We start from the raw sequence: 23,577 nt of genomic DNA, 5'->3' as shown, positions 1-23,577 counted from the left end.
TTCACTACTTGATTTGTCAGCTCTGCTACTTTTTTTTTTTTTCAGCTCTGTTTATGCATGACTTCTTGCTTTAGAAAAACTGGAAAATCTGGTTCCATACTTTTACAGCATATTGAAACTCACATTATCGTATTTACATGGTTTGCAGTTTGTACTGAGAATGGCAATAGTAAGTTGTTCATTTTTTCTCTGAACAAAGCAGCCTGGACTGGAGTACTATGAATATTATTTTCTGAATGTTAAATGAAGGCAGGAATAAGTTTATTGAATATTTGGTATTTAATGCTCAGACAAGTAACATGTTCATAGTATTTCAGACAATGTTGAATAAATAGGTTTAACCTCTGTGACTGTATGAACCATTAAGAGTACGGTCTTAGTATAAATCTGCTTAGTCTTTGAATACTTAAAGCTTCTCTTATCTGCTATGCAATTTTATGCAGTTTTAAATTTTTTTTTTTATGATGAAGTGTAGTATATTGCCACCAGGTCTGTTAAGATACAGCCTTTGAATATATATTTTATTTCCTTTTATTTTTTTCCCCTTTAGGGAATATCTGACTCCATAGCAGTGGTTTCTGCTTGGAAACGTTCGTTAACGTATGATAGTGCCCCCACTAAACTTGTTCCAGAGAAGGGGTGCAGCAAATAAGGTGCCTAAATTTAAAAAATGTGAAAGTGTGAACAATTCTACAAAATGCTGAATAAAGATATTTTTTTAAAAAATAAAAATGTCCTATCCTTTCAGCAGACTGTTGTGACATGTGCTTTTGTAGCCAGTTTCAAGGAGTGCCCTTCTACTGACAAAAAGCTAAAAAGCATTGAAGCAGAACACACACCTGCTTTTTGCTGGTGTGAGTTTATTTGTTATGTGTTAAAAAGAAAACACACACACACATTTATTTGTTATGTGTTAAAAAGAAAAAACAAAGCGCGCGCACACACACACACACACACCCCAAAAAAACAAAAACCAAGAAAAACCCCCAAGCCCACTATGAATGGTGTACTTTCTCTGAAGGAGAGTTGCCTTTCCATCATTTCCGTAATATATATGTTTGCTTACCGATTCAGTTCAAAAGATGTGGTAACAGAAGCTGAGCAAATGAAAGGAAATGCTTAATTTGCAAATGCACAAGAGTGTTAGCAGTTGAAAGTCAGAGAAAAATGGATTTGATGGATGGGCCACTCCCTGGGTAAAGAATTGGCTGGATGGTTGCACTCATAGAGTTATGGTTAGTTGTGCAATGGTCATGTGGAAACTGGTAACAAGTGGCATTCCTCAGGGATCAGTGTTGGGACTCATGCTATTTGACATCTTCGTAGGCGGCAGTAGGATTGAGTGCACTCTCAGCAAGTTTGCAGACAACACGAAGCTGAGTGGTGCAGTTGACGTGCTAGAGGGATGGGATGCTATCCAGATGGACCTGGACAGGCTTGAGAGGTGGGCTGGTGCCAACGTCATGAAGTTCAACAAGGCCAAGTGCAAGGTCCTGCATCTGGGTTGGGGCAATCCCAAGCACAGATTCAGGTTGGGCAAAGGTTGGGTCAAGGCTGAGCGCAGCCCTGAGGAGAAGGATCTGGGAGAGTCAGGTGACGAAATATTCAACATGAGCTGACAATGTGCACTTGCAGCCAACCATATACTGAGTTGCATCAAGAAAAGAGTGACCAGTAGGTCGAGAGAAATGATTCTGCCCCTTTGCTCTGCTATTATAAGACCCCCATGTAGAATACTGCATACAGTTCTGGAGCCCCCAACACAAGAAGGACATGGAGTTGCTGGAGCAGGTTCAGAGGAGGGCAACAGAGATGATCAGGGGGCTGGAGCACTTGCTCTACAAGGACAGGCTGAGAGCTGGGGCTCTTCATCATGGAGAAAGCTCCAGGAAGACCTTATAGCAGCTTTCCAGTACGTGAAGGGGGTATGTGTGCCTATAGCAGGGGATTGAAACTAGATGATCTTAAGGGTCCCTTGCAACCCAAGCCATTCCATGATTCTATGCAGTGTGCAGTTGAGAAGCTGTAGAGAATTAAAGGTTTTTAAGAAAGAGGAAGGCCTTTCAGTGAACATTTCTGCCTTTTGCACCAGGTGAATGTTGAAACTGGAGTGGGAAATCCCTCATCAGTAAACGTGTTAAATAAATCTGATTAAGAAACTTTTTCGACATCTGAAAATAAGTAATTTGTCCGAATTATTCTTTTTATTTGTTTTTAAACGGGGAATTACATGCTTAACTCTGGTCAGAAGTCTCGGTTTTATTCAGCCCTTCTCTTCCTCTGCAGGTTGAAAATAAGAATATCATCATCTTATCTGGATTGTGTCTGCAGTATGATCCATAAAGACATTACGAATTTAGCTATTTAAACAGATGGTTGTTACCAGTTATTGCAACAGGATGGCTCATGTCTTACTGCATGGTTTTTCTTAGATTAAATTGGGATTTCAGATTTAAAGATGCAGTTAGTGAAATTCCCCTAAAGTATGCAGGAGAACAGTAAGGCAAGAATTCACAGAGGGATTTAAATAATTCTTGCATAAAATACAAATGTTTCTATCATCATTTTTTTTTTTCCTGAAGATTCACTGTCAGTGGTTCTATGTTCTGAAGAACGCTGATTTCATGAATAAAAAAAATTAGTTGCTTGGTATTTTCTCTGGAAAGAATACTTCTAACATGCAGAATGAAATAGTAGTGTTAGGAAAAAAAAAGAAAAAAATCTAACAAGCTGCTGTTGTGATAAGTTCATTTAGACCGAGTCTTGTGTATGCAAACACATTTCCACATCAAACATTTGTGCATGCTTTTTATTGTTCTTGTGCACTTGAGCGTCATTTTTTCCAGAGATGTTGGAGGTCAAGCGTCCACAACTTGCTGCAGTTTGTTCTAACATCCAGTATGTTATAATATAAGTAAACATAATTAAAGCTTAGTCCATTTATACATTTTCGAGTGAGATAATGCATTTCAGGAGTGTTCTTTATAACTGAGAATGCTGAGGACATCCAAGCAGAACTGACTGAACCTGAAAAAGTAGGATAGCTTTTTTCATGTTTCCTGAAGAGTTACGTGTTTGTAAGGTGTTTGTATTAGAATTTGTTATGCATCTGAATTTGCACTGCAAGAACCATATTGGAGAAGTTGCAAATGTCTGGTTCAATCATCGGTATTTTGGGTGACTACCCTTATAGTGAGAATCACTTTCTCTCACCTAAAAGGAGTTATCACAGTAAGCATCTTTCAGGATGTGAAGCATACAAAGGAAAAGTCATCCAGATGAGTTACAGCAAATAAAAATTTCAGGCAGTGCCTTTTATCACATCACATTATATGATTTATAACCTGCAGTGTAAAAGAGTCTGGAAAATCAGCTGTGAGGAAGGGACTCTGTTCTTGGACTTGTGTTTCTTATGGGCTAGCTTCCTGTGTAAAGTACCATGAGGCTGATCTACATTTAATGTGGTACAGTGCCAAGGAAGTAAGTGACCTTAGGAAGACTGAATGAACTATGAGTTAACTAAGCAGAGTGTTTAATAAACCAGAAGGATGTAGATAGTTTAATGAAGGAGGAAAGAAGCAGCCACCACCATACTGCTTTCTGAGTTTCTTTTCAGTGAATGATAAATACTTGAAACTATGCTATTTTTCTCTTACAAAGACCTGTATTGTCACATATTACAAACCATTGGTGAGTCTTTAGTGTAATTGCTCTGGCTTCAGGGAGAAATTCTGTCTGATGTTGGGCCACAGGGAGAAAATAATACAGTTGGATCATAGTAGTCCTGTGCAGCAGTGTAGGCTTGGAAGAGGGCAGCTTGAAAGTTGACTGTCAGAAAACGGGGTAGATGGTACTGGTTGTCAGCCAGCTGAACACAAATGAGCCAGCAGTGTGCCCAGGTGACCAAGAATATCAATGTCATCTTGGTTCTCTGTGTAGCACTGGTGAGACTGCACCTTGGGTGCTTGGTTCAGCTTTAGGCCCCCCTCCACAAGAAAGCATTGAGTTGCTTGACTGTGTGCAGCGGAGAGCACCAAATATGGTGAAGGGATTGGAAAACAAGAGCTATGAGGATTTGCTGAGGGGTCTGAAATTGTTTGGTCTAGAGAAGAGGAGGTTGAGGAGAGACCTTATAGCTCTGTACAATTGCCTGATAGGAGATTGAAGCAAGGAGGGTAGTACACAGAGAATCACACACAGAACTGCAGGGATTTGAAGGAACCTCAAGAGGTCATCAAGTCCAACACCCTTGCTGAAGTAGCTGCTTTACAATAGGTCGCGTAGGTAGACATTCATATGGGTCTTGAATATCTCCATAGAAAGAGTCTCCAGAACTTCTCTGGGCAGTCTGTTCCAGTGTTCTGCCACCGTTACCATAAGGAAATTCTTCTGTGTGTTTGTGTGAAACTTTCTGTGTTCAAGGTTTAGGTCTTTCTCCTTGTCTTATTGCTTCACACCAGTGAGAAGAACCTGGCCTCATCCATTTGCTTTCCACCTCCCTTTGGATCATGAGTGTTCAACTTTTGGCTTGCCTGGGCTGCATGTAATGAATCGAAATTGTCTTGGGCTACATGTACATAGGTTGCTCCGAAAGTAATGCCTCCTATTTGTTTCTATGGAAACTACAACTGATACAAAGAGCACAATAACACTGTCTGATAGAGCACATCTCAGCTACAAAACACTAATTTCCAACATAGTCACCACCATTAACTATGTATTTTCACCTGTGATGAGTAAGAGCTTTCATTCTGCCCTCATAAAAATCTGAACCAGAGGAGGTGACTCACTGTCATCAAGACTGAAACACACCATCCACCACCTCACTGCTCACATCCACTATTTGATCTTCATAAATATTCTGCAAGTATCAGTGAATATCAGTAGGTACCATTTTTTCTACATGGAGAAATTCAGTGACCCGCCTTTGCTTCATACGCACTTCCACATCAGACACCATTTTGTCAGGCTGCCTCTCTGCTGCCATCTGTGACACAGCAACAGGATGTCATGGAATATTGTTCGGAAGGTTCTGCCTCTGTTGTCATACCACCTATGTCCTCCTTTGATGTTGCAGGCCAACATAATAAAGTAGGAGGCATTACTTTTGGAGCAGCCCTCACTAAATACACACTATTGATAATATATAAGTGACAAAACATTTTAATTTTAAATATTTTTTCTTAAAACATTAAAAAAGAAAAGAGAGAAAAACATAAGACTAGTGGGGTATTTTGATCTTGTTTTTGTGAGGCTGACACACCAGTCTGGTTCAATGGCAGTGGCTGCAATTCTTAGTGAGGCCTTAAGGTATTCATCAGAGATTTCTGATGAAATTTTACTCTTCCTGTGCTTCATCTTTGACAGTAATTGTTCAAAATGTGCGTACTGCCAAAAAGTGAGGACATGAGTAAGGTATGATTGTGAAACAAAGGATATTTTTCTCTGCTAAGATAGGGATTATGAAAGTCCAGTAAAAAGACAAGCCCACATTTTTAAGTTGAATATCTGATTGCAGGTCTATACATTCCATTAGAAAATTTACAGATTGTGTATTTATATAAACTGAAAATGTTCTCATATACGTAATTTTTTTTTTCATGGTAATCTTGAAACCTCAAGGTGTGGGGTGCAGTCAACATGACAACATGGTCAAAGGAGAGGATGCTATCTGGAGAGTCCTAGACAGGCTCGAGAAGTGGGTCCAGAAGAACCTCATGAAGTTCAACAAAGCCAAATGCAAGGTCTTTCACATGGGTCGTGGCAACCTCCACTACTGTCAGCACAATCCTGGGGATTAAAAGATTGAACACAGACCTGCTGTAAATGACTTGAGGGTACTAGTGGATGGGAAGCTGGACATGAGGCAGCAGTGTGCCTTAGAGAGATGTGGACCGTTTGGAGCATGTCCAGAGGAGGGCCACAAAAATGATCCAGTGAGAGTATACTGAGAGAAGTGGGGCTGTTAGGCCTGAAGAAGAGTAGGCTCCAAAGAGGCCTGAAAGCGGCCTTTCAGTATCAAAGATGGGCTGCAAGAAAGAAGGTGACAGACTCTGTAGCAGGGTCTGTTGTGACAGAGATGAGGAGATGGTTTCAAACTAAAGGAGTGTAGATTTAGGCTGGATATATGGAAAAAGTCTTTTATAGTGAAGATGATGAGGCACTCAGGTTGCCCAGAGACGTGGTAGAAGGCCTGTCCCTGGAGACATTCAGGGTCGGGCCAGAGGGGGGCTCTGAGCAACCTGACAGAGCTGTGGATGTTCCTGTTGACTACAGTGGGGTTGTACTCTAAGGATTCTGTGATTTTGTTTCCAAACTTCTTTATCAAAACAGAAATTACAAATGCATATTTTTCGCTGTTCAAAGCCCTGAGTTCGTATCAAAATGCATACAATTTTTTTTACCTTTGTTTGAGTCAGCACTGGCCTCCCCATGCCCTGGTTTCAGTTGACAGAGCATTAATAGTGCACTGATAATTTGGTTGTTGCTAAGCAATGGGCAGGTGCCGAGGGCCATTCCACTGGGAAGGGCCACCACCTTTAAATTGCAGGGAGGGAATGGACTGCATTGTGAGCCATGCTGGGCCACATGCGGTCTGCAGGCCACAGGTTGGACATGCTTGCTGTAGATATTTATAAACATTAATCAGATCCTCCTTCCGTCTTCCTTTCTCCAGGCTGAACAGACCCAGGTTACTCAGCCTTTCCTCGTATGAAAGATGCTTCAGGCCCTTTATCACCATTGTGTCCCTCTGCTGGACTCCTTCTAGGAGATCCCTATCTTTCTTGAACTGGGGAGCCCAAAATGGGACACGGTATTATAAATGTGACCTCATCAGGGCAGAGTAGAGAAGGAAGATCGATCAATTCCCTCAACCTGCTGACCACGCTCTTTTTAATGCACGCCAGGATATGATTGGTCTTCCTGGCAACAAGGGCACACTGCTGACTCATGGCCAACCTATAGTCCACCAGAACACCCAGGTCCTCTTCCATTGGTCTTTTTCTGCAGTGATGCATGATATGAAATGAGGAAGCGGTTTAGATGAGGAAGAGGAGGTTTAGATTAGATATTAGGAAGAATTTCTTTGTAAAGAGGTTGGTTTAGTATTGAAAGGGGCTGCTGAAGGAAATGGTGGAGTCCTTATTCAGAGTATTTGAGGGATTTGTGGATGCAGCACTAAGGAGCATGTTTTAGTGATGGGACTCAGTAGCTCAGCTTGGTAACCAGCAAGCCGGATGATGATTAGGGTCTTTTCCAACTTAAATGTGATTCTCTGATTTTGAGCAAGTGAATCAAGAAATGAAACAGTAGCTTCTACTTCTTCCTAACCAAGTGAGGATGATGTCTAATAGAATAAAAGAAGTTAGTGACAGAATACATAATTGCATATAGAACAAATCATTAGTAAACAAGCTTAATTTCAGCATTGATTTTTGCTGCCCTTTTAGTTGCAGTTGTTTCCTTCTTCACTATTCATTCAAGACCACTCCTCATGAAAATGTCATATTTGACTTGTCTTTTGTTGTTCCTGCTTGTGTAGAAGTTTCTTTAATATACTTGAAAATCAGCATGAGCCATTGATCTCTGTGTTTATGTTTTTTTTTTTTGTTTTGTCTGTTTGGGGCCAACTTTTTTGTTATTTCAGCATTACAAGCTTCTTTGTAACAGCTCTCCTTTAGAAGGTAGAACCTGTGTCACATTAGAATAGCAGAACTGTTTAAACTTCAGAAGTCCTACCAGATGTGAGACCTACCTACGTGAGATGATGATGATAAGAATAAAAAGCAGATAAGTGAATTAGATTTTTTTAGACTAGTATTTCTCTGCTATTTGTCAGACCTCACCAGGGAATGCTGTTGTTAATGACGTTAATATATTCATGTGCAAAAAGGAGAAATTTATCATGGTGTTGGTCCATAGTTTCATTCCTGCTTTTTTTAAAATTTTTGAATATGCAGCATATGCATCGTACACATATATGGATATATATGAATGCATGCATGCACATATAGAAAGAGCTGAAAGAGTCATATCCTTAATTTGGATCAGTACAGTTAGAAAGATGGAACAGCTACACCTTTAATTCAGGATTTTGACTTTCCACTCAGATCAGAATAAGATACTCTGTACCGAGTGACTGGAATTGCTCCTCACAAGCTATGGAACCCCCCATTCCAATTTTGAATAAAAATGCGGAGTAGCCATGATCAAAGAAGGACTACAGGAACACAGCTGTAAAGGGGAAAGCTCTGCAGAGAGCTTGAACATTTAAGAAGGTTGGATATATTTGATCACAGCTTCTGCTGAGATAGAATCGTCTACCAGCCTCATTCTGTTCAATCAGTTTTTTCTGTTAACATCTAACATGGAGATAATTGTTGCACCACTGTTGAATGCAGAGTTCAGAGGAAATTCTTTGTTCAGGTCCTTTCTATTCAGGCTGTGCTTTTCTTTGGCTTCCCTTGCAGTCTGTAACCTAATTTAAAGGAAGTTTAATTCCTGGAAAAATACGGGAAGAAACCCTTCTTTATTTGTAATCCTGTGGACGGTAATAAGAAACTAGGTGCGTATCCCTTCTGTAAGTGAGCTGTGGGGTCAGTGTGTTGTTTTCTGCCTCTTTCAAGAGTTACCGAGAGTGCTGCAGTGAGTCTTTGAGGCACAGTGGCCGAGTATGACTGTGGCAGTCAGTCTCGCTCTGCTCTTCTGAACCTGTAGCTGCCTTCACCTTTGTGTATGCTTCTACCTGGTGAAATTCAGTCTCAATCATTGTCAGCTGTTCTAGCCGAGTTCAGCCTGGTTGTGTGAGTACTGGGGTGGGCGGACCTACAGATCCATTCCCCAAAATAGGTCTGAAAACAGAACAGTGACAGTGAGCTAAAGGAGACAGCTAATTTACTAAATATGAAAGTGGAATGTGAGAAAACACAATATAATACAATGTAATCAGAATTGAAGCTAACAAATAATATGAGAGGGAGAGTGTCCAAAACCGAAGGCCTTACTTTAGTGCTGAAGGCGGGACAGCTAGGGAGCGCAACCACGGTGGTGAGCTGTGGAAGAAGGGGCAGTCTCACGACTTGTGAGTAGTTGTATCTTTCTCTCCAAATGGAAAATGGAAACAGAACAGTGAAGTCTTCTGGGGTGTAGTTATTCTCTTCTGATAAAGGTACCCGGAAATATCATCAATCCACGGAGCTGGAGTATTAACTCCAGAGCAGAGAAGCTGAGGGGAGGCCTGATGGCAGCTGCAGCTCCTTGCAGGGAGTAGAGGGGCAACACTGAGCTCTCTGACAGGGCCCAAGAGGGCAGCATGGAGCTGTGTCAGGGGAGGGGCAGGGAGGATGTTAGGGAAAGGTTCTTCACCAGAGGGCAGTTGATACGGAGCAGGCTCTCCAGGGCAGTGGGCATGATTGTGCTGGAGCTCAAAGGGCATTTGGACAGTGCTCTCATAGCTAGGGTTTGAATTTTGGATGGTCCTCTCTGGAGCCAGCAGTTGGAGTAAATGCTTCTTGTGAGTCCTTTCCAGCTTGGAGTATTCTTTCATTGTGTGATCTGACATAGAGCATGTTATGGATTTTTTAGACCATAAGGAGCTGGGAGTGACAGCAAGTGTGGTGGAGAACGAGAAGGTGAGGCCATCTGGAACAAAGCAGCTTGTGTCATTAAGTGAGCAGTATAGTAGCGTACAGTGGGTCATAGATGAAAATAGTATTTTACTGTTGGGAAAAAAAAAAAAGCAGTAAGGTTTGGAAGTCATATAAAGCAACCTCTGCTCTTCTCAGCATTGGGAATCCACCACCACCGCTCCATGTTAGGCTTTGAACTTAACTGATTTGGGGACCAAATTTGAGGGAATTAAGAGAGTATCAGTGGTCTAGAAAATGATTTCAAATAAAAGACAAAAGGAATTAGAATTGGTTAGGTAGAAAATGATATGCTTAAGTTGCAAAGAAGATACTCTCTTTTCTCTACTTGTAAGTCACAAGAAGACAAAATTTGGTCACTGAGAAACTTTTTCCCATGGTAGAAGCAAAGGAATGCTAAACTGGAGAAGATAGGCTTGACAGAAATCTTTCTGCTGTGGCTAAGTGTGTTTGTGTGATGGTAAGGGAAACATTTAGGTGGTGACTTTAGATCGTGTTATGTGATCGTTACTGACTTAATCCTATCACATGTATTACTATCATTTACATGTTTGTAAACAATACCTTCAGGTAAGCAAAAACTTTTTATGTCCAAAGATATTTTATAATTCTGATCAGAGAGGAGTGTAAAAGTGGTTTTATTCTTTTTGATAACATCACAGCTGCTTGAGAAAATTGTGATACTCATCTAGCTACAGGTGAGAGCCCGGTGTGTGAGTTTGGCTGTAAGCAATCAAGTGAAGTCCATCCAGCTTAAAAATTGCTAATGAGAAAGGCTGTTGCCACAGATGTAGAATAGTAGTACATCTGGCATGTTTTTCCTACTTGTGCAGTTTGGAGATATCTTGAGGTGGATGTTCTGTGTGTAAGATTTGTTCTATGAATTTTTGTAATAATTTTTGAACTTATTTGTTTCTTGGTCTCAAAGTATCTTTAGGCATTAAATTCATTCAATTATTTACTTGGTGAAGAAGTACTTAACAGCAGCTTTTTAAAGTTTCATTTGATGTTCCCTTTTTTTTCTGAGAAGCATTTCAGACGTATGATATGTCGTGCCACTTTTTTTTTTTGTACTTTGATCTGACATATGATGGTTATCTGTTTTGCACGCTAAAAAATTCTCTTTACTTTCTTTGTGCAGAAGCTCTGATCAATATTGCCTATGCTTCATGTTCTTCATGAGACACAGTAATTAGGAGATAGAGGAACACCATTCTTACCAGCAACTTAAGAATATATTCTCTGATGTTCTCTCTTCCCTTCATAAAAAAACAAAAACAAAACAAAACAAACAAACAACCAAAAACCAAAAACCACCTGATATTCTGGATATTTCCAAACCTGACCACTTCAAAGTGCTGAACAAATGTTTTTGAAGGCGAATGCAGAGAGACAACCAGAATATTCTCCTGTGTGATGTTAAGCAACCTAGAATGCTACACAGCATTTACTGATACGTTATTCCACCTGCTGTTTTACATGCCTGTTGCTCAGTATTCTGGAGTTTGTCTGCAGGAGTTTGTCATGTAGCATTGGTTTTGACTGCATTTATTTCGTACTATTTACAAGCTTAAGCACAGATGTTACATGAAATCGTAGATATTTAGGTGACCAATCGAAATAGATGAACATGGCCTGGCTCAGATTCTGATGATGCTTCTGACTCCCTCCCCTGTAGATCTCTATTCCTTAAATCTCCTGCTACAAATATTTCCCTTCTCTAACAACTTCCTCGTGGATAATACAGCTGAAACTTTTCTGATGTGTTTTCTTTTCTCCCATGTCTAACACCTTTGTCTATCAGCTGCTTGATTTCCCAAAGAACTCTTTGAATTGCAGTGCATGACTTCTGTTTACAATCTGTAGTGTTTTTCTCACCATACTACAGTTTACAGATTCTTTAGTATGATTTTAACACCTTCTCCAGTATGAAAGTCAGATACTGTTGTACTTTTCCCTGTTAAGTCCTGAAAGAAAAAAAAAAATGGTTTATTTTCTGTTCTCCATTCTTCTTTACATTACTAGTCAGTAGTCACTTGAAGCCTGTTTTTGTAGAATTAGTAGCTTGACTATTTCATACTTGGTACTGCAACACTTCTGTTGAATAGTAGCTGTTTCTGGTGAATTCTTACTATTTTTTTTTTTTTAATGTTCTTATAATACTTCAGTCTACCCCAAGATCTAATGTGTTATTTGCTTTGACTTCCTCGGCAATAATTGAAGAAAACAAGAGTTGATCTAGATTTTCTTCTCTGCTATCATTCTTTAATTCTCTCTTTTCTATCTTCATTGCCTAGTGGTTTATTGCATTAGGGGAAGCAAGCTTTCAGTTTCTACTGTGTGGGAGGCCAGAAGTAGCTGTCTTATAGGTAGCTGTATGGTTAGTTTATTGACAGAATTATTTTGCTTTGTGTAGTGGTTAGTGTACTCCTATCAAGTAGACCAGTATTGGAAAGATTTCATGTTACCAGTTTCAAATTCCGCAAATGACCTCCGTGTAGATGAAAAGAAGCTCATAAATACGAAGTCAGTAGTAACCAGAGTTACAAAAAGGAAAAAAAAAAAAAAAAGATGGTAGTGTGCTTTATTTTTTGTAGCAATAGGCAAAAACCTCCTTTCTGATATGCTGAATAACATTGTCTTTTAAAAAAGGATGCAAATTTTACCTCTGCAGAGAGCAGAAAATGCAGCTTGTCTCTGTTTGCAGTCTCTGCTCTGTTGTTTTATATAGAAACAGGATTTTTGGAAACAATTATTTTAGCACAGGTGATTTTTTTTGACAGCTGCCAGCAACTTGACAACTGCAACAACTGGTGTTGATAGTAGTACGCCTTTTACTTCATGTTCTATCTGAAGCAAGAAAGGAGAAAAAAGAGTTTTTCTGTTCAGAGGAATGCTGACATTTCTAATTGGCTTATATTTGTAATGGGAGGATGGAGGCCAAACTTATGAGGGCTGTTTTGAAGGTAGTGCCTCCTGTTTTATGATGTTAGCCCATGGTGTCAGAGGTGGTATCACTAAGTAGAGGTTGAACCTTCCCACCAATATTCTGGTACATTTTTTACCATGTGACAGATGGCAGCAGAGGGGCAGTCTGATGAACTGGTGTCTCACATGGAAGTGAGTATGAAACAAAGTTGTGACGTTGAATTTATCCATGCAGAAAATATGGCACCTACTGACATTCATCAACACTTGCTGAATGTTTATGGAGATCAAATAGTGGATGTGAACACAGTGAGGTGGTGGGCGGTGCATTTCAGCCTTGACCAGAGGTCACCTCCTGTGTTTCAGACTTCTACAAGCATGGCATGTAGGTTCTTGTTCATTGCTGGTGGATGTGCCTTGCTCATGGTGGCTACTTTGTTGAAACTTAATGCTTTGGAGCGGAGAATTTGCTCTATCAAACAGCATTCTTGCGTTCTTTGTATCAGTTTAGTTTCCATGGAAATAAGTGGCAGGCACTACTTTCGGAACAGCTTATGTATTGTAATGTTCTGCTCTTGGTGTTTCGCTCTTGGTAATTGCTGGTAGAGACTTTCTTTTATGTACTTAAATCTTGTGCTTTGCAGCTTCTTGCAAGTATTCACTTCTATTAAAGATGGTGAATACTGCAGTGATTCTCATCTAGTGCATTTTTTCCTCCTTTCATATAACCGCCCATGACTGCTGTTTTCCTTGCAGCGACTGAATGTAAGCATTACTTACAGTCCTTCCTATTTTTGGTCATGGAGAAGGAAGGTTTTGTATTTATGTTAGGCAGCACTGTTTCTAGAATGTCACTAAGTAACGAGAAAGGAATACAAAATAATATCTGCTTGAATGATATTTGTTCACATTCTATCCTTTTGTAAGATTTAAAACATGTGTTTCATTATTAATGCTTTGTTTTAAACTTAGAAGATGATATGCAAAAGATTCCTGGTTTAATTTTAAACACATATGTTATGAGATCGTGTGCAAATGCTTAGGATGAATCAAAATATATCTTATACAGAATAGCTTGCACTTGCAAGCTACGTGCAAAGCATCTTTCTTATTATTTTTATTTTATATACTTGTTTAATTCAAAACCTCGAAGATTCAGCCTTGTGTTGGTGTTTGCTTCACCGAGATTGCAGTTCAGAGTTGCAGCTTCAAATTTGAGTGCTATAGTCTTTTTAACTGTTTGTCTTCTTGCTATTCCAGTAACTAGAGCTACAGAATAAATTTCTGTGTTTGCTTGATCCCTTTCTTGTGTTGCTGTTTGTTTTATTACAGTTAGTGAAAATATTCCTATTAAGCTTTTCTTGCAAATTTTGTCAGTGAAGTATGGCAATGAGTTTTAGTTTCCCATGCTTTCATTTTTCTCACTGATGTTTTTTTTCCCCTGTTTTTATCAAGAGCAGAGTGCAGCAATAAATTAATTTGTTTAATTTTCCAGCCTTAATACACTGTTTCAATAGAAAAGTGTTTGTCCAAAAAGGAAAGTAAACAATTAAATGTGCTTTAGTTACTTGTACGTAGGAAAAATACTTCATCTCTCAAAACTGGCATGAAGTGATAGCATATGACTACTTACAGTCATCTGAGAAGCCTTCTGAAATTTTTGTTTTCCTCAACTATATATTTTTTGTTTTTTAAGCATTTTCTATGGTTAGAAGCTGAAAATGGAAAGGAATGTATCTAGTGCTAATTTTGCAATGTATTTTAAAAATGCTGAAATAAAACCCAAACTATTTGATCTCTTCTTATTTCAGAGAGCTCCTGGAAAGTGAAAGTATATTTCTGAAGGTGAAAATCAGAAGAAGTAGAAGCTGATGTAAAGAGAAGTATACTAAGGATCATTACTTGGGGATATTTTTTAAGGTATGTGCTCTGTAGTTTGCAGAAAAGTAATCCTAAAAATAAGCTGCTTGTTTTGCCATGGGCAGAGTAATATTTCAGACTTATTTTGGAATGATCAGGCTGGGTTTATGTTGCTCCTTTGGATATTTATTGGTGGCAGTAGCTCTGTGGAAGCATTAGCTCATCTCGACTGTATTTGTACACTTTGCATCAAATGCGTGTGTGAATAATGTTCTGTGTATGTGGTTACCATAAAGAGATGGTAGTTAAAACATATGTTTTTTTTTTTCATGATGTACATTCTGGGAACAGTTCCTATACTAGGAGAAATTCAGCAGTCTAATTTTGTTTATTATGTGGATGGAGGGCTGTGAATGATTTGTTTCCTTGTTTTAATGTAGAATAACTAGTATAAGCCTCATATTCAGAAACTGAGGTGGACTGTGTAACAAACTGATCAGTTTTTATAAAATTGCTTTAAAATCCTTGTGGAATCCTTGAGTTTGAGTATTTACTTCTCCTGAATTCAAGTCCTCCTCCTTTTTCTGTTTTTTACAATATTGTTAACATTTCAAAACACGTGCCAGCCACAGTGATTTGGAACCTATATATGCTTGGGAGTACAGGAGTTTGTAGCAGATCAAGAGTGAGAGTGATGCTCTAAGCATTCTGTTTCCATTCCATCCGCTGGGCGTGCAGATTTGTGCTATGCTTCCTTCTTCTGAAAATAAGCAGGGGCATGGCATGCTTCTGTAGTTTATCAGTTGTCTGCCTTGGTCTGGACAGTTAATCAGTCACATTATAAAACCGCAGGTTCCAACTGATGGAGGTGGATCCATCATTATTTTTAAGATGAGCAGTCACATTTTTAAATATATTTCATAGCACTGTGTTAAAGAAGACACAAGCTGTTAAGGGTAGGAGAGCATCCTGCGGAGGTATTGCTATGTATGTGCTGTTCTTCTCTGCTAGTTTGCTTTTGATCATTGTTAGGCAGCCAGTACCTTTGATCTGACACACTACAGACGCTCTCATGTGTCATGGGATAGACTGTAATCTTTAAGTGCAGATTGGCTGTGAAAACTACTTTCTTCAGTAGCTGGAATCCAGAAAGACTAATAACGGTAGAATACTGGCTTTATTTGTTGAAAGGAATGTTACAGGATAGAAGAATTAAGTGACTCATTTAAGCTTTTCTCTTAATACTGAGAAATTTTAGCATTATTTCTTTAGAATCATAGAATGATTTGGGTTGGAAGAGACCTTAATGCCTTCCTGTTCCAGCCACCTTGCTGTGGGCTGTCCACCAGATCAGACTCCCCATTCCACCTTGCCTTGAATGCCTCAAGGGATGGGGTATCTACAACTTCTCCAGGCAAACTGTTGCAGTGCTTCACCACCTTCTGAGTGAAAAATTTCTTCCTAACATCTAACCTAAGTCTACTGTCTTTTAGTTTAAAACCATTCCCCCGCTTCTATGACCCATGATACCCCGGAGGCTTTCTCTTCCCCAGGCTAAACAAGCCCAGCTCCCTCTGCCTTTCTTCATAGGAGATTTGCTCCAGCCATCTGGTCATCCTCATGGCCCTCCTCTGAACACTCTTCAACAGATCTGTGTCTTTCTTGTGCTGCAGGCCTCAGACCTGAGGCATCTGCCCTCATGAGGGCAGAGTGGATGGGGACAATCCCTCACTATTCTGGCCATCCCTCATTTGATGCAGCCCAGGATACTACTGACCCTCCAGGCTGCAAGTGCACACTGCTGGCTCATGTCCAGCTTTTCATCTATGAGGACGCACAAGTCCTTTTTGGCAGGGCTGCTCCCAGTGACAGCTTCTCCCAGTCTGTACACATCTGGAACTGTCCCATGCTAAGTGTAGCATCATGCACTTAGCCTTGTTGAACCTCATTAGGTTCATGTGGGTTCTCTTCCCAAACCTGTCCAGATCCTTCTGGGTGGCATTTTCTGCCTTCGGTTACAAAAACTGCACTACACAGCTTGGTGTATTGTCTGTGTCAAAAGATAGTGAAGAGCACGTTGCTGTGCTAGTGGCTGAGCTGAATCACACGCTATTTTCAGTAACTATCTAAATTTAGAACTGTTAGAGGATGGTTGCTCATTTGCTGTGCATTGTTGAATGTATGTGGAGAGTTTACTACCTTTCATTGATTAGTTTGTTATTTAGTGAGTGATTGTAATAAAGAAAGTGACTTATTTTTTTGGAATTGGCTCTGCAACATATCTTAACTGTTGAAACTTAGCAAATATTGATTGACTAATTTGCATATCCACTGGTTTTAAAGTAGTATGTATATATCAAAATAAAAACTAAACTAACTGAGACTCATTTGTCCTCTTTGGTACCACTTTTATGAAACATGCTAAAATTCACTGTAAGACATCTTTGGCATGTGAAATGCAGGATAAATCATGTAGGTATCTACCAGAGGCAGGAAGGATATCTTCTCAGTGAGCAAACAGCTCTTGAAGGGTTTTTTTTTGTTTTTTTTTTTTTTGTTTTTTGTTTTTTTTTTTTTGGTATGAATTTGTCATATTGTGTTTCTGTCTAGCTACTTCAAAGCATGATACCATCTCAGTTTTCTTCCCCTTTAAGAGTAACTATTTTTCGGTGTCTTTTTGAGGGATTTTTTTAATAATACCCTTAACATTACCTCTCATTGATTCCACAGTAATTTGTTCCTTTATTTACATGTTGCCTTGCACAGCTCAATTTTGCCACTAGTAGTAGTGATCATGGGGAAGTATGAGGAGAAGCAGACCAGAGACAGCAGCCAGGCTTGTCCTCAAACTGCATCTCCCACCAACACCAGTTTGATGTGTGCCATTGGTCTGACCCTCAAAGGCAGCTATCAACTTATCTGTCCGTGCTAAACAGGGAAATATCATACCTGGAAAAATACCTATCTGCATTAATGCCAGTTGAAATCTCTCTTAACACTGGACCTTTGAAATAGGTTTGCACTTTTAAAAAGTATTTTAAGTACAGATTACATAGAAAATGTCTATTGATCTGTTCACTAAATACTACAATTTTGACTTCAAATAAACAACTAGAGAGTCTATTGGTTTTATTTGTTTCCCATATAGAATAAAAAGTGATGGCTTTAGCTTCTAGACCATTAAGTAGCTTGGATCTTGGAGACATGTTAACTACTTTTTTGTGTTAGTAATCTAAAATCAGACACACAAAATGCATCTGGTATTAGCTGAGTTTTTTGATTTAACATTTTCAAGTTTTACGAGGGTGCACAGAGGCTGTGTTGAGAATCATCAGGAATAAAACTTTATCTTTCATAGACGTACCAAATCAGAGTTTTTTCACTTTTGTAAAAGAAATTTTTCCTTTGCTACTTCTGTCATAGTGTGTGGAATAATTGGAAACAAAGATTGGTGTCTAGTATGCATACAGTTCTTGTCTGTGTACTCAGGCATCTACTTCTGTAACCTAAAGTTTCTACTACTTAGAAAAGAGAGACTTAGCAAGTTGCAGTGAGTTGTTATTGTATCTTCTTTCCCATTGATTTTTGTGATCTTCTTGCTCCATAGTAAGTCAGTAGAAGAAGAATGAAATATCACATGCTGAGAATGTTTCCTGCCTCTCTTGCCCTTCTACATCTTACAATGCAAGGCCAGACTTCATCTGGAGATTCAGTTCCTATCTTTCCTGAATCTGAGATGTAAGAAAACGGGCTTACAGCTTCTCTTGTTGCTGATGTGCTTGGCGATTTAGTGAATGTACTAAAATGTGCTAGGAAAAAATGCGATTGGACACAGAAGTAGATGTAGATCTAGATAGTGTTGAAAAATTGTGCAAGTCATGCTAGGAAGTACATGCTGTAAGACTGTTTCTTTTATGTGTAATACTAAAATATTAGTGCTTTTGTAAGATGCTTCTTTAACTGTGAAAGTGATTTAATTGGTGCATCTATTAAAACATAGTTCATCCTTTTTAAATACAGCAAGTGTAAATTATTCATAGTTGCTGTTTGTGACTGGGCTCTTAACCTTCAGGAAGAATTTTGAATATGATGTGTGGCTGCAAAGTTAAGAACATGAGGAAGCTTGTGATAGCTTTAGGATTACTCATATAACCTTAATGTCCTTCTATTGTATTCATGCATAATAACACGATGTCGCTTGTATTTTCTTTATGGGAGCTTTTGTTTCTTTCATTAAACAACATGGCTTGTGAATAGGTACCTAGTGGATGAGGCTTATTTCTGTATTCGATTGAACAGCAAGGAACTCTAGGAGAACACTTTCTGGAGTCAGGCTACTGTGAAGATTGTTGTAGGTTCTGATGAAAAATTCTGAAACTTTCTGTGCTAACTGAGTTAAGCCAACAACACTGTTATTCTATACGTTTAGTATGGTATAAATGATAGGCACTTTCAGAAGTTCTGTCTTCAACCTTTGGGAATACCAGTATTGGCTAGTACAACACCAACATTGATTTCTGTGTCGGTTTGCTGTGCAATAGTTCTGTTTCACCTCATGGGCTGCTAAGAAAATGAACGTACTAATGTTTGTAAAGCACTGCTAATTTGGTCAGCAATTTAAAGCCTATCAAAATGAGTACTTCTGCATTCAGAAGTGCTCACGGTAGGCTAGAATGCAGGAATTAGTGGAGAAGCAATATACAGGCAGTGTCTATGCAGTTTTAAGCTGTAATTGCAGCTTATGAAGTTCATCTTGAGAAGTTCAAGGCTGATCAGTGTGTGAATGGGTTTTTGCTGTTTACACAGAAAACAGAAGGTAGCTCATATTAAAAAAAATGCAAGACTGTGGAAATTATATGTGGGTTCAAGTCTTAAATGATGTGGCCACGTGATTTATCAGAAGAGGATGGTGGTGTTTAAAAACTACCACAAATGTGTATTTTTGACCTGCAGCACTTCTTATGAGATTATCAAATGATGTCTGTATTGTGCAACAAGACTGGACTGCTTTAGGAGAAAACTGTGAAATTAAGGATATTGCCCTAGTGTGTTTGTCGTGAGAACAGTGGAAGGTGGCATAGGAACCTGTTTTGGGGTATTTTTTTTACTTTTGGGAGGTTGACCCTCACTGTTAACATAGTGTTTAGGAACAAACTATCTAGTGATTTTCTAATTATCCATTTACTGTGGATGCAACGCCTGAGAACTGATGGTTTATTTGGAACTGTCTGGACAGCATCCATAAGAGCCAAATATTTTGAGTCGCCAATAGTGAAACAGCGTAATGGCAGTTCTTGTAACGTGCATAAGTGTGTATTTCTTTGCTTAAATGGATTGGTTTGGTCTTCAGTATCTCACAGATACTTTTATGTGTTCCCTCATAACTCCACGTTCAGTTAGGGAAGCACTGTTATACAGCTGTGCTTTACAGAAGGGAAACTGGAGGACACAAGCTGATATTACTTAATCTGGCAGTCAAAAATAACAGAAGGGGCATGAGATCTCTTTCAGTCATAGCTTGGTGTTTGGTCCTCTGACATTTCTCTTGGTTTGCTTCAAGGCGACCTAATGTTGTGGTTAAGTCATCTCAGTGTTAGATGTTAGTCGGTGCTCTTTGTAACTGTAAAGGTTTTTTTTTGGTTTGTTTCTCATGATTTTTGTTTTGCTTTCAGATGTGGTGAAGAGCCTCTGTTTTCACCTGTACGGTTTATAGTGCCTTAAAAATGGGGTTTGGAAGTGACTTGAAGTATTCTCATGATGCTTTATTAAAACTGCAAGACTGGGAACTACGACTGCTCGAAACGGTCAAGAAGTTTATGGTCATGCGTGTAAAAAGTGATAAAGAGTATGCCTCCACTTTACAGAATCTTTGTAATCAGGTAGATAAAGAAAGCACTTGTCAATTGGATTATATCAGCAATGTGTCCAAGGTAAGACTGAAGAATTATGAATTTGGAATGCCCTTAGCATTAAATGTTGGATTTGTATGTTTGTTTTGTTTGAGTTGGATTCTTCTTGATTCATCTTCTTGGGAGTTAATGTTTCTGCAGTGTTTAAAATTAACTCCTTTTAGTTCTTTGCTGGACTGTGGAGCAGTTGAACTTCAGTCTTGCTTTCAATTTAGTAAGTAAACTAGAATCCTGAATTCTGAAATTTTGGTATTTTATGTCTCTGTGTTTAGCCTCCTACTTTGTTTTGAAAACAGAATATGTTGCAGTGAGCTTTTCTTTTAAGACAGTTAAGTAGAAACTATTGTATTTGTTGCATAGAATTTGTGACAGAAATAGAAAAATGCCAGGAAACTTAAGGCAAAGCATAGCATACCAACTGTTATTCACGCATTCACACATCACAGTGTGTGATGCTAAAACAAAACATTAATGCAGGATGTTCCTTGTATTTGTGAAGTTACCTTCCATCCAACTTACAATAACGCTGTTGACCTTTTTATAAAGGTAGCTATACTTGCCCCAGGTTATTCATTGTCACACTTGGAGTAAGTACAGTAAAGGTACAGATGAAGGAAACTTCCAAGTTCCACCTGATAATAACCTTCCCTCTTAACTTGGATTCCTTTCTGACTAGAGAAAACAATTCTATTTTATGGCTTATTCAATTTTTGATCCTGCTGCTGCTGCAGTGCTTACATAGTTCCTTCAGTCTGGCATGAATCCTGATCTCTGCAGGAAAAGACTGGTTTGGGGACAAGTTAAATCCTACACAAAGCAGTTTTTATGCACTGTGCTTATGAAATTGCTGCTTGAGTACAAGTTATGGCATTGCAGCAGGAACATCAGTGCTCTGTTTGCAGCTATCTAGATTTGTACTGAACTAAAGAGACAGTGTGACCTGAAAGCTACACTGAAGTAGCTAGCCTGCCTGCTACAGCTGCCCTGAAATAGCACTGAGTAGTGTTTATCTGTAATGAATTCTGTTGTTGCCTGCCCCACCCAATATTTCTTGTAAGTTGCTGTTTTTTTTTTGTTTTTTTTTTTTTTTTTTTAAATCTATGTGTTTTGGTGGTGTGTTTGAAATGCTGTTCACCTAGATATGTGTCTTACCCACAGTTGTGATGATTTTGGTAAATTTACATAAAGCATTTTTGTTAGCTGATGCATAGCAAAATCACATATTTTTTTGGAGCTTTCTGCTGTCAGATCTCAGAGTTTTTACAGAATTACAGTGATACCCTTAGTAGTTCTTGCTGTTGTTGCCTCACTGGGATTGTTCTTATGTGGTGGCAAAACTGCCTTGCAGTGCTTATGGGCAATGAAACAGAGTGGATTCTGGCTAAAATGATGAAGGAGCTCTGACACCAGAATGCTGAGCAGTGCAACCCTTCAGGTTCACCTTCAGGTGACAAGCTCTCTGCTCAGTTGAGCCTCTACAGACACTTGGTTTTTTTTTTTCTTTTTTTCTTTTTCCTATGAGCACATAAGCTGTAAGAAGCTGAATATGTATCTTAAACCGTATTCTTTGTGGGTTGAACAGAAGCATCTGTTTCACATTTTTAAGTGCTGTTTTGGATGTTGGTGCTCAAGTTATACTTTCAGATTGCTCATATTCCTTTTATTTCATTTTTCTACTGAGGAGGTGCTGTTTTTCTCTTAGGCCCCTGAACTCTGATCTTTCTCATAACTACAAAAATATTCATGTAATACTGATAGATCATTTGCATTGGCTTGCCTTGAAATTTCACCGTCAGCATGGATTTTATGCTAGCATAGTGATATATTGTCATATTGGTTTTAGTAGGTAAAATATCTAAATTATCATTCGATTGCTTGAACTGTTTTAATATACATTGCTATTTCATGATATTTTTTGTCTCTTTCTGACACTTCACAGAATTAAAATCTGACACAATTTTTGTGGGATGTAAATTTGTATCTTACATCTCCTGAGTTAAAATACTGTCTCTGTGTATTTATGTACATTGTTTTGTGTGCATGTATGTCTAAAAATACTGTCAAACCAAACAATATTTTACTGCTTTTGATGGATTGTGGGCCTTTATAGTAAAGGAAATGCTTTGCCTTTTCTGATGTCTCCACCCAGCTGCTTTTTTGTCCCATATAAATCTTAATTTTTGTAGTTTTTCTCCTATTACAATCTTTCACCTTACCTTCTGCTATTTCAAAATAATAAAATAATACAAAACACAGAAGTCTGGTTCAACCAGTGCTCTCATGTAAAAGGAGGAATGCGAGGAACAGGAAAATGTGCAAATTATTTTATTTTTTAAATAGACCGATTTTTCTCTTGGTGTCAGTCGTGGGTTAATTTTTAAATAGAAGGACAGGTTTTTGCTGGGTTTCAGACTTACTTGGGCTTGTTTGGTGAATTGTAGGCTAAGTATTTCTTTAGAATTGATAGCTGTGTTTGTCTCACTGGTAATAAATCACCCTTAGAAATACGTTACTTTTATTACTTTTTCACTTTTGAGAGTGCTCTGATGGGCTTTTCTACAACCACTCTTCTCATAAGTATTTTTATGTTATTTTTATTGTACACAGCTTTGCGACATGGCTTCTGAAGTCATTTGGAAAGTTCTCTGTAAATGGAGAGATGAACAGTTTTCAAATGATTCCCGTTATCTTCAGTCTGAGCTTATTATACAACACAACACTTAAAACAGTTATGCCAGCAGTTGCTAGAATGCTTATCAGCTAAAGGAAATATTAAAGTTGGTTTAATGTGTACAGGAATTAACTGTCTTTCATTTTGTTCTCTAAATTCCGGTCTGACTAGCAGCATTGCTGTGTGCAGACAGAAATATTTGTGTATCTGTATATGTGTGCATGTGTATTTATGTACATGCTCATATAAACATACATGTTTATGTTTGCATTTGATAAAACAAAGACTAGATCTGCCAAATAAATGAATTTTGTAAGTTTTCATGATTTAAGGTGGATTTCTACTTTTAGAAATATTAAGACAAGTGCCATTAAAACTAGTGTACTAGCTGCATTCAATAACTGGTAATTGTATTGGAAACAGCCGTGCTGAAATGTTAACTGCAGTGCAGCAGTCTATGTTATTGAATTATATCTAATGAATCCAATGCTGTTCCTATCAACAAAGTGTAATGGGCAAGGGCTTTAAAGGGTAACAAATACTTCCATCTGAACTGAACTCT

The 23,577-nt window shown here is 38.6% G+C and overlaps 1 protein-coding gene across 3 annotated transcripts in view; it reads left to right on the top strand.

Moving 5' to 3' along the window:
- Positions 1-23,577, top strand: part of FER (fer (fps/fes related) tyrosine kinase) — a 179,836-nt gene that overhangs the window by 4,505 nt on the left and 151,754 nt on the right. For 2 of the 3 annotated variants that reach the window (XM_413981.8, XM_046905745.1), the window contains exons 2-3: positions 14,387-14,495; positions 20,108-20,365. In XM_413981.8, coding sequence (XP_413981.2) covers positions 20,159-20,365 — 207 coding nt within the window. In that variant the 5' untranslated portion in view covers positions 14,387-14,495; positions 20,108-20,158. The remainder of the gene's footprint in view (positions 1-14,386; positions 14,496-20,107; positions 20,366-23,577) is intronic. The other variant, XM_040656018.2, reaches the window with a different exon arrangement.

The sequence above is a fragment of the Gallus gallus genome, chromosome Z (genome assembly GCF_016699485.2).
Source record: "Gallus gallus isolate bGalGal1 chromosome Z, bGalGal1.mat.broiler.GRCg7b, whole genome shotgun sequence".
Taxonomy (NCBI): domain Eukaryota; kingdom Metazoa; phylum Chordata; class Aves; order Galliformes; family Phasianidae; genus Gallus; species Gallus gallus.
Note: the sequence above shows the minus strand (reverse complement) of the source record. Positions and strands in the feature narration are given on the sequence as shown.